Source organism: Leptosomus discolor, chromosome 3, assembly GCF_034619465.1.
Source record: "Leptosomus discolor isolate bLepDis1 chromosome 3, bLepDis1.hap2, whole genome shotgun sequence".
Classification (NCBI taxonomy): domain Eukaryota; kingdom Metazoa; phylum Chordata; class Aves; order Leptosomiformes; family Leptosomidae; genus Leptosomus; species Leptosomus discolor.
The window spans coordinates 19,843,762-19,858,444 of NC_141393.1; the positions used below are offsets into that span (position 1 = coordinate 19,843,762).

General features: G+C 42.2%; 1 protein-coding gene across 2 annotated transcripts in view; it reads right to left on the bottom strand.

Annotated features, from left to right (window-relative positions):
* Positions 1-52: 52 nt before the first annotated feature.
* Positions 53-14,683, bottom strand: part of KCNK13 (potassium two pore domain channel subfamily K member 13) — a 69,616-nt gene continuing 54,985 nt past the window's right edge. For both annotated transcript variants that reach the window (XM_086463294.1, XM_086463293.1), the window contains one exon: positions 53-945. In XM_086463294.1, the coding sequence (XP_086319420.1) occupies positions 53-945 (893 nt within the window). The remainder of the gene's footprint in view (positions 946-14,683) is intronic.

Here is a 14,683-nt window from a genome sequence, read left to right on the forward strand (position 1 = left end):
CTATACTTGTTGGAATGGTTCACACTGTTTCACTGTTATTACTGTTACTATTTTACCTATCCACACTTGTCTCTGCCAGTCTGTTATTCATAATTGCTAGGGCTCCAACCCCACCAGAGAATCCATTTTGCTTTGAATTAGTGCTCATTTGCCTCGGATAGCCATTAGCAGTTTCCGACAGCTGTTTCTGCATGATGGCCAGTGAGACTTTATTGGAGGCCAGGAAGTCTTTCATGGAGATCATCTCGCCTGACAGCCGGCGTCCGTCTGTGTCGCTCTCATTGACAACATCAGTCTCGATGGAGATGTTTCTCCGGCTGCGCACATTTCCTGGCATTACCACATTCCTCCGTGAACGAAATAATTTTCTTTGGCATCTGTGGCAGCACCTGCAGTCCAGCTTCTTTAATATCCAGTTTATGGATTGTTTGATGATAATAGAGATCACATTAAATAAAGAATAGATGCAGCACACCCCCATGAGTATGAAGACAAAATTGCCAAAGCGGTAAAGGCCTTGGCTCTCATACTTGATGTTCTGGCTACTGACCAGATCACCAAACCCGATGGTGCTGAAGGCCACAAAGCAGAAGTAAAGTGAGTCAAAGTAACTCCACCCTTCAATTGGTGTGTACATCGCAGAGGCACAGCAGGAAATGATGAGTGATGCTACACATAAAATCAGCATGACATAGTACACGGAGGGCTTCCAGCCTGCCAGGCTGTCCACCTCAGAGGTGCCTGAGCCCCGCCGGCCATTGTGAGGGAGGACCCCTTTCCTCCTCAGCTGTCTTTCATGGCAGGACTTCATGACATAGGCTATGACAGTGATCAAGCGCTCCAGGAACAGGTTAAAGAACAAAATGGTCCCTGCACATCCTATAAGGCCGTAAAAGATCAGAAAAATTTTGCCTCCAACGGTGGCTGGGGTGGTCATGCCAAACCCTGGAAGACAAAACAGAACAGTTGAAAAACATAAACCTGTAGTTATCATGTCAGGAGTTTTGTCACATGCAAGACTGATGAACTGGCAGCAAATCCCTGTGGTGCAGCTCAGCTCTGGAAAAAAAGCGAGGACACTCTCTCCAGCTGTTACCCACTTGTGCTTGACCATGTCCCAGCAGTAAGGGGAAGAAAATCAAGCCAGCATTTCCTTTTGTTTCCAGAGTGAAACAAAAAGCAGAAGAAAACACAATGGAAAGAAAAGCAAGTTTAGTGGAGGTCTGAATTTTCATCTGTTTGCTAGACTCACTGCATCCCTCTTTGTGCCTTGGATCACTTCCAGGCTTCAGGGTTATTGCACCCACTTCCTTCTGTCTGATCCTGTTCTTCACCATGGGTCTGACCCAGCAGTGGCTCTTGTCTTGCAGGGGTCTGTCCCCACCAGATCTTTGTCATGAGAGGTGAAATTTTTCTGAGCCTCACTTAGCTCCTGCTGTAAGTGTGGGTGGTACATCAGCCGGCACCCAGCACCCACCGCAGCCCGGCCAGAGAAGCCCAGGCTGGGAGCACACACTGGAGGACGCAGCCTCTGACAGGGTCAGCAGCCCCTCATGGGGTCCCCAGCAGGCGCTAGAGCTGCCCTGCGTCTGACCCTGGTGTCTGTCACCCATTATCAGCCCTTTTTAAAATCAGCATTGCTGAAGTTTTCCTATTTCTCTGTGTCCCACTCCACAGCTCAAGTCTGTATGTAAGTCTTAACGAAAGCCTCCTCTGGTTTCATTCCCTGTCATGGGATTTCTCAAGTCAGAGAGGCATCAGTCTTCTCTCAAATCCCTTCCTTCCTAAAGCCTGCAAATAGCAATTTTGTTTTGGTTAAAACTATTGACAAGACAATCTTGCTCGAATAAGACATTACTAAAGAATAAAATGCATGTCGAGAGCCTCATTGAGCAAATTAGAGTAATACTCATGATAAATAACTTTGCTGCTGTTTTATGAGTATTAATAACGGATTACATAACTGGTCAATTAAGCCCAAACAATCTTGCTGAGAGGACAGGAAAAACATGTTGGACAAGAGACACATTTATTTGTTTCCCTTGGTTTGTAATTGTGAGATGCTAATTACGAAATAAAGACAGACTCTGGAAAATAAAGGAAATCACATTCAGTGTGGTACGCTTGTGCTTGGAAGATAGACAACTGTAGCGTGAAGAGACCATGTTTCCAACAGTGCTGAACTGCACTCATCTTCCCTTTACTGGCAACCTGCTACCAGCACAGATTCTTCTCTAACACTGCTCCTGACTCGCACGGTTAAGCAACAGCCCTCGCCTTCACCCCTCCTGCAGGACCCCCTCTAAATGACAGCCCCAAGCGTGGGCTCTCAAGGGTCACTGCATCTTCACCTGCATCCACAGTCAAACCGCAGAGTCCAGAGGACCTACAGGAGGCTCAAGCCTCCTCATCAAATTTCTGTGCTACAGAGAACTGGACTGCAGCTCTGTGTCGTGGGGAACAGCACAAGAGACAAACCACACAGACAAAACGTTCTTCATGACAAGAACTTTTGCTGTTATTCCCCTTGGCACACAAATATTTCCACTCACTTTCTACCTTCCCCTTCTGCTCCATGACCTGACCCCCCTATAATCCTAGTTTTGATGCTTATTTTCTGTGCAGGCTGGCTTACATGCAAGTCGTGACCTCCACCCTGTGGACAGACACATAAAGGCCGACAGATGAGAGGAACCTCTCTGCAGCTGGTGGGATCTGCCCAAAGCAACTGGCAGGGAGGGAGGTGGGGGGCTGCTGCACCCCTGGCCCACCCTGCTCGTTGAAGAAGAGAAGTGGCTGCAGGCTGGGCAAAGACGGAAAGGTGAGGAGCCTCCAGCACAGAGTGAGCAGCATCAGGGACAGGCATGCACCTCTCACAGCATAAAGCAAATGCCCTGGCAAGTGAAATGCAGTTCAGGCTCACACCTCCAGTGTGGCATTACGCCTTTGGACTGCTTCCCACAGGCCCCTTGGGACGCTACTGCTGGCATCATAGCCAGAGCCTGAGCTCCTCAGGTTCATTCGTTTAGTTGACTGGATTTTGTCTCTGAACTCAGTTCTGCCTGGGTAAAAACCCACTAGCAAAGGCTTTACAAAGGTACCCAAATAGGCACGACAGGAAATGCACGGTGAACTATAAATACCAAAACATTGAACCAGAGAGGCAGTGAGCCTCTGAGTGTCTGTCATGGGTTGAGGCTGGGCCAGCCACTAACAAATGACAGACGCTCTCTATTAACCCCTCTCCCCTCCCAAAAAGGAAAAGGAGAGAGAACAAGGGAGAGAGACTTCATGGTTTGGAAAAGAAAACTAAAACAGCTTTAATGAAACAATAACAATAAAAGAAAAGATAATAATAAGAAAATAATGAAATATACACAAATAGATACAAATAGATGCAAAACCAACACCAAACCCAACTCCCCCCACCCTGATGACAATACGTCACCACCACACTGCAGGGCTGGCACTGGGGCAGTCCCAGGCTGGACTCGGCAGCAGACAGGGACGGGATGCAGGAGCTGGACTCAGGCACTGGATTCAGGGATGCACGGATTGGGATTGACGACAGAAGAACAGACAGAGTCCTCCTCAGGTGTCGGCCATTGAAGAAGAGAGAGAGACCCTCGTGATCCCTCAGCTTTATACTGAATATGACGTATATGGGATGGAATACTCTGTTGGTCAGGTTTGGGTCACCTGTCCGGTTCGCTCCTCCTTGGAGGTGCGACCTTTTTCGTGCTTGCGACACTTTTCACTCCCAACACCCCAACACTGAGTACAAGATTTAGCAGTGACCTTGGTCACTACAAGAACAAGTATAAGCAAGGGCCTCTCTGCATCCCATTCCTTGGCACGAACTATAAACATCAGGCCTTATCGCTGCTGGGAGCAGTCACTGTCTGAAAAAACATGCTGCTGCTTCAGAAAATGCTGTTAGTTAGAGGAGACTTAACTGAAAAGTTAAAGCACTAAAACAGAATTAGTTCTGGTTTAGCCCAAACTAGGACAGTGTCACTAACCCTTGCCAGCTCCTCCTCTTCAGGAGGGGCACTCTTTTTACCTCCTAGAGTAAATGTAATTTTTTGTTCATTTTTGTATTTACAGATCTCAATACGGAGCAACCGATACTAACATTTCCAAAGCAGCACTAAAATGGAAAACCTGAAAGCAGTATAAAGATACTAATTTAACAAACATTTTCCTTTAAAGATCATTTGTCAAAAATGAGCTATAAGCTTTTAGTCCCAGAAATAATTTCAGTTCTTGAAATGCCTTATATTTCCATGTATTGGGCCACACTATGCCTGATTAACTCTGACCATCACCATATTACACCTGGGATTAATTTGGGATGATGTATTATATATTAGGGCTTGTTTGATAGTAAGTACATTTTTCCAAATGGACTCCTGGGGTGCTTGAAATAGTCATAAATCCAAGTAAATTTGGTAAATTGTTTCAGCCAAGAAATGCAAGAGGGCAAAACTGTAAAAGGCTGAAACAGATGAAATGAAATTAAATCTTTTCTTTTGGTGTTTTTATGATAAAACTTTTCATTTCAAAATATGAATCAACCTTCGGTTAAAAAAAAAATCAGTTTGAAGTAAAAAGAATGGAAAAAATTATTTGAAAAATCTTTCGGAGTTTTAAAGGCTTCATCACCTTAAACTGGAATGCAATATTTCACTAATGGTCAAATCAAACCTATTAAAAATTTCACTAATTTTTGTCCTTCTGAAAGACCTAAAAAACATCTGTTCCAACACAACTTCAGGTTAAGTTTTTGACCTATTTTTTCCTGCTGGCCAATCAAATAAGAAATGCACTGCTCATTAATCTCTACTAAAACATGAATTCTTTCAAAATCCCTTTTCATACAACCACTCTGCAAACACTAGCTGGAAGTAAATGGTTATCTTGGCGGGATCTGCCTCTTCTTTTTCCTAAATTTGTGTAAGGAAAATGTGGCTCATTCATGAACAAAAAGGCATGCCACCAGGATTCGTTCTTGTTATAGTAGTATTACTGATGATGAGCTGTGCAAGCACAGAGGATCTATGGATAGATCAATTCCTTCACGAGGTCAGTGAAAGTTGTCGCACTGAAACTCTACCCTTTAACCTAAGGGCACCAGAATGTCTTGGGTGTCAGAGGAAAGCACTTTGCTCTGAAAGCAAAGGCAATGCTTAGCACAGCAATGCCTGTCCTGGGGGCAGGTATCTCCATCCCCTCTGCGTCCTGGACCTGATCAGGGCTTGTGGTGGCTCTTTTGCAGGGAGGGACATGACCAACGGCTGGAGCAGAGCCAAGTGACATCTCCACATCAACATGGGACATGCACCCACACCTGGTAGCTGCAACGTGCACCTATGCTCCTCCACCCAGAGACAGCATTAGTGCCTCACTGTATCTTTTCCAGAAGATTGATGAGACACTAACAAAAGCAGTATTTACCCTCTCTCTTCTGCTTCAGATACTCTACAGGGCAAGGGACTAAAAAATGTAGATTCCCTACTTTTTTTACTTTTTTTCCTGCCATTACAGAAAAGGAGAATGGAGTCTGGGGTGCCACTACAGCATTTAAAAACTGAAATATTGCAGAATGTTAACTTTTTTTTTTTCAAAACTGTAATGTGAATAAATGCCTGGCAGCTCTCTGCATAGCAGCTGAGGCTCTCTCTGACATGCCACATGAGATGCTGCCTATCGGACAAACTGAACCAGAGACAAACGGGCCACAATGTATCTGAATTACTACTAACATGCTTGATTGAGGCAGCATTTTTAATCCAAAATATTTAATTTTTCAGCCGAAATGTGTCAGTTTGAAGTCTTGGCAGAATGGCAGGATACCTATTGCTCTGTCTGGTGCCTTTCTCCAGTCCCTGCACCATCCCAGGAGAATTTCACTTGCCCTGTCTCTGTTGAGGTACCCTAGAACTCAGCCAGCAGCCCCCACTTCCATGCCTGTGACCTGCACAGGCAGGACTGCCCCTAAACTGTCCTCTCTTCATAACAGAGAAGACAGCCTTACAAACAGCAGGCTTTTAATTTCCAGTCCCTTAAAATGTTAACCAAAGGCAAAGTAACTTCAATGATTGCTGCAGATGCTAGAGAAAAGACTGCATATAGACTTGCCAGTTCATTTTTCCTGTCTCCCTGAAATAGCTAAGAGTGCCACATGCAAGTATTTCTCCACTTTAATTGTAAGATCAGGTTTATTCACAAACTGGACCTACGTATGTTTCATAGCTGCAAGTCACGTCTATCAGAAAATGTAGCTCTTAGTATTGACATTGTCAGATCAACGATCCAAATACATACTACAGTTGTGTAACTAAGATTTCCTAGTTGCTTGGCTTTTCTTACAGCAAAAATGATGGGTTTAGAAGCAATTGTCGTATTTTTCCTTTCCACTTACTGCGGAGGTGGTCATCCATGTTCTATGTGCCAGCTGAGGGGTATCAGCCGCCCTGGGATTAGAGACTTTGGGTGAGTAGGACCAAACTGCAACAACACAGAATCACCATGCTGGGCCAGACCACTGTCTTCGACAGTGAAAGGAGGTAAGAAAGTGTGAATGGGGAACAAAATATGAACAGAGTGATCTTTCTCTGCATATTCCCCCCAGCTCGCAGAAATCAGCATTTTAGAGGCTTTGAGGATATCGCATTTAATAATTCAATCATCAGTCTCGTCAAATCATTTTTGAAATCATTTATACTGGTGGCCTCCATTAAACCAGAGGCAGTAAGTTCCACAATGTAATTATACTTTATGGAAAAGAAGTCTTTGTCTAACCCAGTGCCTGACAATTCATTCCAGGCTTCTCACTTTTTGCAGTTAGCTGTAGCAATCATCATTCTCCATGCACACTCTCCCTTCACCTTCACCCTTCAGATTTTATAGACTTCTATTATTTCCTTCTCTCTCATTTCCTCCCCAGTCTAGGGAGGCCTATAACATGTAGTCGCTAGTTTTCAGTCTTCTAAGACATAATTCTAATCAGCCCTATTACTTTTCTTGTTTCTTTTCTACATTAATACACTCTTTCAAAGATAAAGGAGCTGGACCAGAACTACACACAGTACTTCCAAAGCAAAAGTACTTTGAATTTATGCAGGGCATACTGATGTGTTGTGCTTTGCTCTCTTTTTCATAGGACTCCCTATTCGTCTTTTGGATTGCTATTGACCACTGAACTGGTATTTTCAACAACCTACCACAGCGGTCTTAGCTCCCTTGCTCAGTAAGTGATGGCTGTCTTGGAGCTCGTCAATGTCTGGCTGTAGGTACATCTATCTTTTCCCATTTGCATTACTTTGCATTCGTCACCACTGAATTTCATCTAACTTTTTTACTTCGTTATTCAGTAATATGAGATTCTTCTACAGTTCATTACAGTCAGGTTTTAGTTGACACTATCCTCAATACTTCCCTGTCCTAAGGAAATGTTGTTATCTATTTATTTATCTCTTTTCTTACATTATTTATGACCATTGAAAGGTGCAAGTGTTAGCAAAGAGCCTCAGAGATCCTGTTGTTAATCTGCTTCCATTTTGAAAACTGAGTATTGATACCTAGACTCTTCTTCTGTTCTTTTTAAAGTTATTTATCAGTGATAGGACTCTACTTTTCATTCCATTAGAGTTTTATTTCTTTATTTCTTTAGAGGCTTTGATGAAGATGTTTGCGAAAAAGCTTTCTGAATGACCAGTTACACTAATTTTTGTGAGACATGACTTCCCTCTGTAAAAGCTGTATCACCTTTTTGAACATCCTGACTAAATATATTCTTGTTTACACATTCCTAATGTGCCTCTGGCAGACAGACTTACTGGCCTATGGTTTCCAGGAACATCTTTGCAGCCTTTTCCACAAATTGTTGTTACATTTGCTATCTTTTCTTCTCCTTGCACCAAACCTGATTTTATGCTATAAACAACACTTAGTTAAGCTGCAGTTTCATGTTTGAATTTCTTTACAAGTCCTGCATGAAAAACTTCGGTCCTGGCAGTTTGAAAGGGATTACGCAAATATGAGAAGCAGAGGAGAAACCAATCGTCAAATATATAGAAGGGAAATGACTTATCAAGCAATTAGAGGAGCAGTCTGATCCATACAGCATAACAGTGAAAGAGCAAGAAGTTAAATTGCAGACTAGGAAGCAAATACAGAATGAAATTATGAAATCATATAAAAGAGGAAATAAAAGCAGTGGCTGACATTTGGATGTTATTTGAAAATACAAGATTGCTTCTTGTGATGAAGAAATAAAAACAGGAAACAACTGCAGGAAAAAAATGCTAGTGATTTTTTTATGGTATGAGAGAATGCTGATGAAATTTACTGAACTTTATTTTACAAGTTGGATGACATTTCTTGAAAAAGAGTTATTTCAAGTAGAAATCGAGATTATAGTTAATCAAGTGTGAATCAGATCATTCTGAGCTAGGAAAACAATGTTTTTAAGGTACTGAAAAGTGTTTCAATTGATTTGTTAGGTATGTCTGCACATACAGCACTATATTTTCACCATTGATAGATACGCATGACAAATCCTAACTTTACCAGCCCAGCAATGAAGAAGGCTTTCTTAGTAAAAATTTCAGGTTTCTACTCTGAAATCAGCATAATCCTGATTTGCCTGTGTCCCATGTTCTATTGACTACTATAAACTGGTGTTATTTTTCCTAACATTCAGCTGAACTAAGCCACTACATTCCTTGTAGCTTCAAGTCTTCTTCAACTATTGTGGTTTGGTTTTTTTCACATATTGTTTAAACAAGAATTCAGATTTGATTGCTGGACATTCATAATAATTCTGAATTTCTCTGTCACAGAGCTACATTTTCAGAAATTGGAAGGAATTAAAGCCCAAGTAAGAGTTAGTAAAACTTTTCTAAAGCACTGTGCACCTCCTACGCAAAACAATTTTGCAGACTTTGTCTTGGCAACAAAACTTCTATTACGAAGATTGTTACTGCAAAGTGCTCTAAAATCTACCTGCATGTTCAGGTTACACTGTGTGCATATTCCAAGCAAATACAGGTTACTTACACAAAAAAATAATAAAAAAGTGTAAACACAACGATGGTATAATAGAATCACACCTCATGATTTCCCGAAGCAAGCACTGGCTATAACCAAAGAAAAGCAAGCAGCTGTAATTCTTATCAATAGTCTGTTTGATAAGAAGGACTGAGGTCCAACAGGAAGTTCTAAAGCAGAATCCTCCAACAGATGGTAAACATCAAGCAAATACTGATCTCGATCTAACAGCAACATGCTTATATTGAAATCTAATAAGGGGAAACAGGCATCAACTTTCGATAATTAATCAACCATACAAAAAAATCTAGTTTCTCTATTTTCTTTTCTCAGTACCTTGATTTATCAGTCTCTGAAAATCTAGAATATCTGAATCAAAACAAGCACCAGCCTCTGAAAGCCAGACCCCCAGGACGAGGCTGTGCAGCGGTCCCACCCAGCCATTCTCGCTCCGCCCAGGGCCCCCAGCCCCATCACAGCCTGTTCCCAAGACACAGCCAAGGGGGCACAGCCCAGGGGACTCGTGCCACCCACGTCCTAGCATGTGAGACACACACAACACAGCCTCAGGGAATCCAGATGCCTACTCCAGGCCAATATTATGTCATTTCATCTTTTCTGTTGTAAACTACTCCAGTGCTACCAATCGCTGTAAGCGTTTCTCCTGGATCATTACCCACAGTCACCTCCCTCTGCCTGGTGATACATGGTTTGGCATGTGTTTTAGTTCTGGATGTCCTGACATTCACAGGCTACATTAATTAAACCTTCAGTTTTCATTTCCTGGTACACTTGTACGAGAAACAGTTCATCAATCCTAATCCCTCATGAATGAAACCTGGAGTGCCGAATATAATGTGTGCGTAGGAAGACTAGGGCAGACATATAGATTTTACAGTTAACTTTGAATCATGAGATTGGGTCTTTCTATTGTTCTGCAAAATATCTCTCTTTTCTGAAAGATTTCATTTCCTTTTTGAATGTGTGCAGTTTGCTGCTCCTGCCTTTCCCACAAAGAGGAAGTGGGTAGAAAGAGGGGGTAACACTATAGCAACAATAATGAATCATTGTGATGTTAGAAATATAAACATCATCACGAAACAGCTTTCCAGTTTAACCTACGATCAGAGCTCTTTGTCTGTGATGCTGTGGCTGTATTTCTAATGCATTTTCTCTGTATTCCATTAACTCTTTTCCTTGTTTTTCTCTATCAGCTCTACTTTTGTCATGACTTGCTGGGGAAATGATGAATTTCACCAGTGGAACAGTCACTGGAAAATGACTGAGTATCGTGACAGTTGTGAACAAAGCTAAGTAATACTTTCAACTGCAATTAAAAGATCATCAAGAAAATCCTAATTAGGAAAGAGAAACAGAAAGTCTCAGATACCTGCAAAGATGCTGACCCTCCTTCCCTCAGACACATTCTGAACTATCTACGTAAGGATATTTCGTGCTTCTAAAAGAGAGGCAGAAGAAACAACTCTAAGAGAAGCTGTACTTCAAAGAGTTTATTGAGAAAATGTCCTGTACTGTGGACTGTTCCTACAGTGTGCAGACCCTAAAAATTTGGCAAAATTCACCTCTGCCATGATAGCCTACTCTGATGCTCTCTGATCAGAATAAGTAGTCCTAGGAAAACTCTAGTTCTGCTGGAGTAGGAACTCTCGTAGCTACAGCTAAAGCACCCTCAAATCATGTCACATCGCTCCCCTTGTGACACTCCTACATCAGCAAGCTTGTAAGAGAGTCCTGTTCTGGACAGGAATGAGGACATTAAGTCCTTCTTCCCAGGAAGAGTACAAAGAGACATGTTTCTGTGAAGACTTTCACTGTGTGAGAGGACATGTCCATGGAAGCAGGCATGGTGCTGTCACAGCTACCTGACAGCAGTAAACTTGGACTTGGGTCCAATTTCTGATATGAAAAAAAATGTCTATCGTGGTTCATTTTGCTAAGTGTATGCAGACACCCCCCCCCACACACCTCTGTGATTTCCCATCAGTGGAAGCTCGGCATCTGAACTGTGTGGCTGGCTGGCGAGACATACACCCATACATGTTGTCACAACCATTCATTTCAACATCTTGACCTTCTCTCTGACTAGGAGGGGAGAATGAGCTAGCCATGTCCTGAAACTCTCCTTTACTGCAACAGTTATTTGACAAAATAATATTTTATCAGGGACACACACCTGGTGTGTGGTAGCATTTACTTCATTGGCATTTTCTTGTGCAGATGGCTACATGGTGGAGAAGGGCTCAGCCTGCCCAGGAAGGCAGGGATATATGGATATAACAGCGCTCCTTTGTGCTATGTGCTCTTCTGTTTCTAGATCTGCCTGGCTGAGCAAGCTCTGTGCCTCCCGCCCAGGCATCCCGAGCACTCCGGAGCTGTAAAAGCTGGAAATGTCTCCAGGGCTACTAAAGCTGAGTCATATCTGCAGACACACTGCTACTCTGAGTGACCGGCTGCTTGGTGACCTGGGACCCTGCCTTGAGTGCTGTTGCTGCTGCTTCCTTCTCCGCTGGTCTGCACCTGCAATGTCATGTTCAGGCAGGCTGAGAGAGATGGAACCTTCTGCAGAGCTCCTAGCAGGGTTAAGTCCCTTCCTAAAAGGCAATATTGATGTTGAAACTAATGATAGAAGATGTTTTGATGAAACAATAAATATAGCTACCCACACACAATCTACACTTTCTCATATATACTGAGATTATTTTCTGTCTCTGAACTTGTTTGGAGAGTCAAACCCGGCGAACATCACTCTTGCCACTGTTTCAATAAGGCTGAAGGAACGGAGGGAGATGGGCTTCGAGGACTGCATGAGTCCTGTGCTCAGTCTGTGCCGCTGTGGGGACATAAGACTTGTGCAAAAGATTGTGCATAATATGTCCTTGCCTCTGAGAAAAGCCTTCCGAGAACCCAGTCTTGTAACGCAGATGTAGGTTAGTGTCACTCCGAGTGTTTGAATGGGAGTTCGAGGGTAGAAACAGCAAAATCTGGGGGATTTCGTGGATTTGGTTTTGGAGAGCATAAGAAAACCTGGTTTTGTGTCAGTGTGTGCGAGGCAATGTTTGTATTTAACACAGCAAAGTTCAGCTCACAGTGAGTCACTGTTAAAATCTGCCTAGAGAGCTGGATACCTGTTACTGCCCTTCTTCTCTCACTTCACATATATAAACTGCATGTTCTGCCTTGAACAGAAACCTAGCTTAAGAAAAGCTTCCAATGTAAAGAAATCTAAAAGACCTAAGTAAAAAAAGTGCTAAAGGGACAACATTGGATGAAAAATATAACAAAAATCCAATTTTAATAGACATCTTTATGGGTCTGTGTAGCCCTTAAATAATACATAACTCTTTGAGAGAGAGAGCCTCTGTAATTTTCATTATTGTAATTTTTTTGTATAAGATAATTTATGGGAACCTTGCCATTCTGCTTTATATAATTAAGGTTATATTTTATTTAAGGTTCATTCAAGATCTTGTGTAAGGCATGAACACAGCCTTGTTACAGCTCCTGTGCTATCAAAAATTCAAGGTATATTTTATGCCTAACTTCTGGTTTTGCTTTATAATTGTTATGTATTTTTTGAAGCCTGAGGTGCTACGCCCAGTGCCTTTCCATCTAGATAAATTGTGGGTCTGTACACCTTTTGTGTTACTATAGGGAAAGAACAGGGCTCAGTTTTGAAAACACATTATTTTCAAACTTTTTTGTGTCTCTTTGAACAGTCATTTAAAGTTTGGTGTAGTTTTTATTCAGCCTCAAAACACAGAAACATTTATCTAATTAATCTAAATTTTATTAACACGTTTTTATTTAATATTAAAATATTAATTTTAATATGTCATATGAAAAGGTACTTGAGCCCCATATATGGCTGCAACACCACATTTGGTCCAGCCTGAACACCCATCAAAGCCAGCCATCAATAGTTTGGCAGGCTCTAAAAGGCAGAATAGCCTCGGTCACCCTGCTGGGGCTGCAGGAGCGCCCAAGTGCTCAATTACATCTGTACCGCCGCTTCCCAGCCCCTGGGAAGGCAGCGAGAGTTCAGTCCCTGCAGCTGTTTGCCAATGCGCTGCAGACACCAGCTTCCTCCTCTCTCCTCCACAGAAACGGCCGGCCGATGGTGACACCGAGCCCAGCTTAGGCAGGGCTGAGAGCCCTTTTTGGGTGCAAATCTGCACGTGGTTGGCCCCAAGAAAACCTGAAACCCTGTGCCGAAATGTGCTTAGCAGCTGGTACCTTGCTATGGGTACCACAACAATGAGCGTTGGTTCTGTGGACAAGTAGCGTCAACTACAGTTCAGCGAGTGATTCTGTTACTGCTGCTGTTGCCCCATCTCAAGTCTCCGGCAGAGGCTGCAGCCCTAAGGCCGCTGTGGGAGTCTATTGGGGAACCAGCTTTTTGCTACTCCTTTTTGGAGAAATGAAAGGCCTACATTTTATAAGAAAAAAATAAAGTTCTATTTGATGCCTTGATAAAATAAGGATGCTAAAGCAGTAGTGTTTCTCTTGTTCAAAATAAATGAATTAATTAAAAATAATTAGACTGCTATGTGCTGGAGGGATGCCCAGCCTGTGTCTTGAGGGGAGGGTGTGCCTGCTCATCCAGCCTGACTGCACCAAAACCAGGGGACTCATCTGAACCTGCCACTAACCCAACACATCACAGAAGTCCTCTCCCCAGGGTGGATGCCAACACACCTCACAGAGGTTGGCAAAACTGTGGTAAACAGGTGTGACCCAAGTTCAAACTACAGCAAAGTGTTAGACCCCTCACAATGGGTCAGCAGCTTGTTTAACACTAACTGGTTTGCCTTAAAATTATAACAGCTGCTCTATCCTAAACTCCAAGCTATACACAATTTATCGAGGGAACAATAAGGAGATACGGTAGAATGAACTGATCCCTTCCATAGTTACAAAAATGCTGTGGCTAAGGAGACAGTTTATATAATATAGTGAAAATAGCAGTATCGCCAGTTCCATTTCTGTTAAAAAACACCATGAAAATAAAAATAAATCAACATTTTAGTCACAACAGAAATATTTCCAATTTGAAAGCCAAAGGCATACGTTTTTGGATTTCAGGTCACTGAGAAATGCAGTAACAGTATGATTTGCAATGTGTGTTTGGTTAACATTTACCACCAAACGAAGTCCCCATAAAGACATATTTATAGGAAAAATGTTTTTAAAATATTGGCCGTCTCTTACTGATCCCAGAAGAGTATGTTCAGAAGACAGGTATATATTGTATACACTGCGTATATGAAGTGTCTGTGACGTGTTGAAGAAGCAAAACCAGACCTAAAGATCTTGGAAGTGTGACTGAAACAGGGATTAAACAGTATTTCTTTGTCTTCGTTTCTTACAGCAGAAGGAATTTAAGAGAACATGAATGGATTCATATATATGCAAAACTGAAAAATACATATATCTGTGGTCAGATAAGTGTATGCATATACGATGAATACATATACATGTATATAAACCCTTTTTTCTGTTGAACAGTCTACCTTATTAACAATAAGCAGTAACTTCAAGCCATAATTCATCTTGGCAGGATAACACTTTATCTGAGTTGTGAATGTAATTAACACCGTTTCAAGGGTTT